Below are 1,834 nucleotides of genomic sequence, written 5' to 3'. Positions count from 1 at the left end.
TAATCCATTAGGACCAGCTGGTAAAACTAATTGTTAAGAGCTTCAGTTACCTTCTTATAAGCAAGTGCCACAGAGACAGCACCCCGCATTAGACCGGACCACCAAACTGTAACCTGTGAGAAATTACTTGAGTTCATCAGTAGTCATAATGGATGAGAAAATTCWAACAATTACCTGAAGTTGCTTACCTGCTGCTTAAACTCGATCTTGTCATTTGTAGCCTTTCGGGTTAAGTTGGATATAATTGAAATTGGGAATACAAAACATGCTCTTCCAATCATAATCAGTCCAAGCAATACAGCACTTGCCCCAAAAGATTTTCCAGGACTGCCACAATTTGAGTCTCAATTAACAATTTAACACTATGTGTTTGGTATCAGGACAGGATGGACTGGCGACAGTGAGGTTGAGGGGSGAAAGAATTCTTGAAGGTTTTAGGGTTTTAATTTGATACATGTAGTTTAGTAATTTACTAATSTTATCCCATCTCTCTGATTTTGTTCCACCTATTTTATTGAGACTGATTTATTTTGTCCCACTCAGGTCATGTCTATCCCAGTCGTTTTTGTACTTTCATACCTCATCCTGTCCTGCATACCGAACACATTATCAGGAGAGATACATGGAGGTAAATTTTATGGAATACGTTACCTGTCGTTCACAAATCTCCATTTTCCCATGTCCAACGAATCCATACCAACATACATAAAGATGAAGATTTCGGCAATAAATGACATTGTTGCAAAAGCATGTCTGCAATTAACAAGCTGATATGAATGCTTTAATGGAAACCTAGGAAAAGGACTTTTGTGGAAGATGTTCCTTGAGACGAAGTGCACAAAGGGTAACATACTTTGTAGTTACTTGTGAATTCATGGTGACATTATGCCAAGCATAGTGTGACATTACAATGCCACAAAAAAATACGGTAAGAATTCCGCTTAATCCAAACACCTGGAAGAAAAACAAAGTTATTCTTGTGAGCAACTAGTCAAAATTGGCCTAGTGTAAGAATTAACTCCCGTGAATGCAGGATAACTACTAGAATACTTACTTCAGCTAAAATGTATGAAAGGTAAGCCATGAGTATCATAAGAGAGACTTCACGGTCTGTTGAATTCCTGAAGATTGATATAACATCAATGTAAGCCGGTGATTGATGGTATAACCAAACCTGGGGATGCATGCAGACATGTTCTTTGTTCTTTTTGTTTCGCAAGCCGGGGGTTTTCACCGAAACAGCCTCTCTATCCCTTGGGGTAGAGGTAAGGTCTGCATACATCCTACCCTCCTCAGATCCTACCTCGGACCGGGATATACAGGGTATATTATATGTTTGGTTTTATAGAGAGGGAGAAAATAATTATATGCAAAAGCCTTCTTCTACAGAATAGGTGAGAGAACAACATCACTGCATACCTTCTAAAATACAGTGTTCTAATGGTGAATGAACACAGCAACCCAACCTACAAGTGCAACAACAAAGTGTCATCCACGAAAAACAAAACAACAAGAAAACAAACATGAATTAGAAAGCATGCATGAAAAGGAGATGAGAGCTGCTGAAAACCACCAAGAACGCTTTAATCTATTCTAGGTAGACCCCCTAAATTAATTATCCTAATACTTGAAAGTGCTGTTAAAAATTGAGTAATTCGTCTGGAATTAACCTACGAGCGCTCATACATCATTTCAGTAATCTCTATATCTCATATACAAGAAGAATTAAGAAGGTTAAATATTGTGAAAAGGTAAGAAGGGAAGGTTCAAATGTGAATCATCAAAAAATTCCATTTGAATCCATATGAATAATTTGCAAAACGCCGGGTAACAT

At 37.8% G+C, this 1,834-nt stretch overlaps 1 protein-coding gene across 1 annotated transcript; it reads right to left on the bottom strand.

Annotated features, from left to right (window-relative positions):
- Positions 1–26: 26 nt before the first annotated feature.
- Positions 27–1,803, bottom strand: LOC112505541 (sodium/hydrogen exchanger 2-like). The gene is made up of 5 exons (XM_025109437.1): positions 1,055–1,803; positions 854–954; positions 652–753; positions 189–327; positions 27–113 (listed from the first exon to the last, which is right to left on the bottom strand). The coding sequence occupies exons 1-5, from the start codon at positions 1,280–1,282 to the stop codon at positions 27–29; spliced, it is 657 nt and encodes a 218-aa protein (XP_024965205.1). The 5' UTR covers positions 1,283–1,803.
- Between the last annotated feature and the right edge of the window lie 31 nt (positions 1,804–1,834).

The sequence above is a fragment of the Cynara cardunculus genome, unplaced genomic scaffold (genome assembly GCF_001531365.2).
Source record: "Cynara cardunculus var. scolymus isolate 2C unplaced genomic scaffold, CcrdV1 Un_Scaffold_11890, whole genome shotgun sequence".
NCBI lineage: Eukaryota > Viridiplantae > Streptophyta > Magnoliopsida > Asterales > Asteraceae > Cynara > Cynara cardunculus.
This window is presented reverse-complemented; position numbering and strand designations above follow the sequence as displayed.

What these genes read in the sequence shown, in the direction of transcription:
- LOC112505541 (XM_025109437.1), bottom strand. Translation starts at nt 1,282, where the DNA reads ATGTATGCAGACCTTACCTCTACCCCAAGGGATAGAGAGGCTGTTTCG. An exon ending in AATTCACAAGTAACTACAAA is followed by an intron (nt 754 to 853) that starts GTATGTTACCCT and finishes TGTTAATTGCAG; the next exon opens with ACATGCTTTTGCAACAATGT. An exon ending in TGGAGATTTGTGAACGACAG is followed by an intron (nt 328 to 651) that starts GTAACGTATTCC and finishes AAATTGTGGCAG; the next exon opens with TCCTGGAAAATCTTTTGGGG.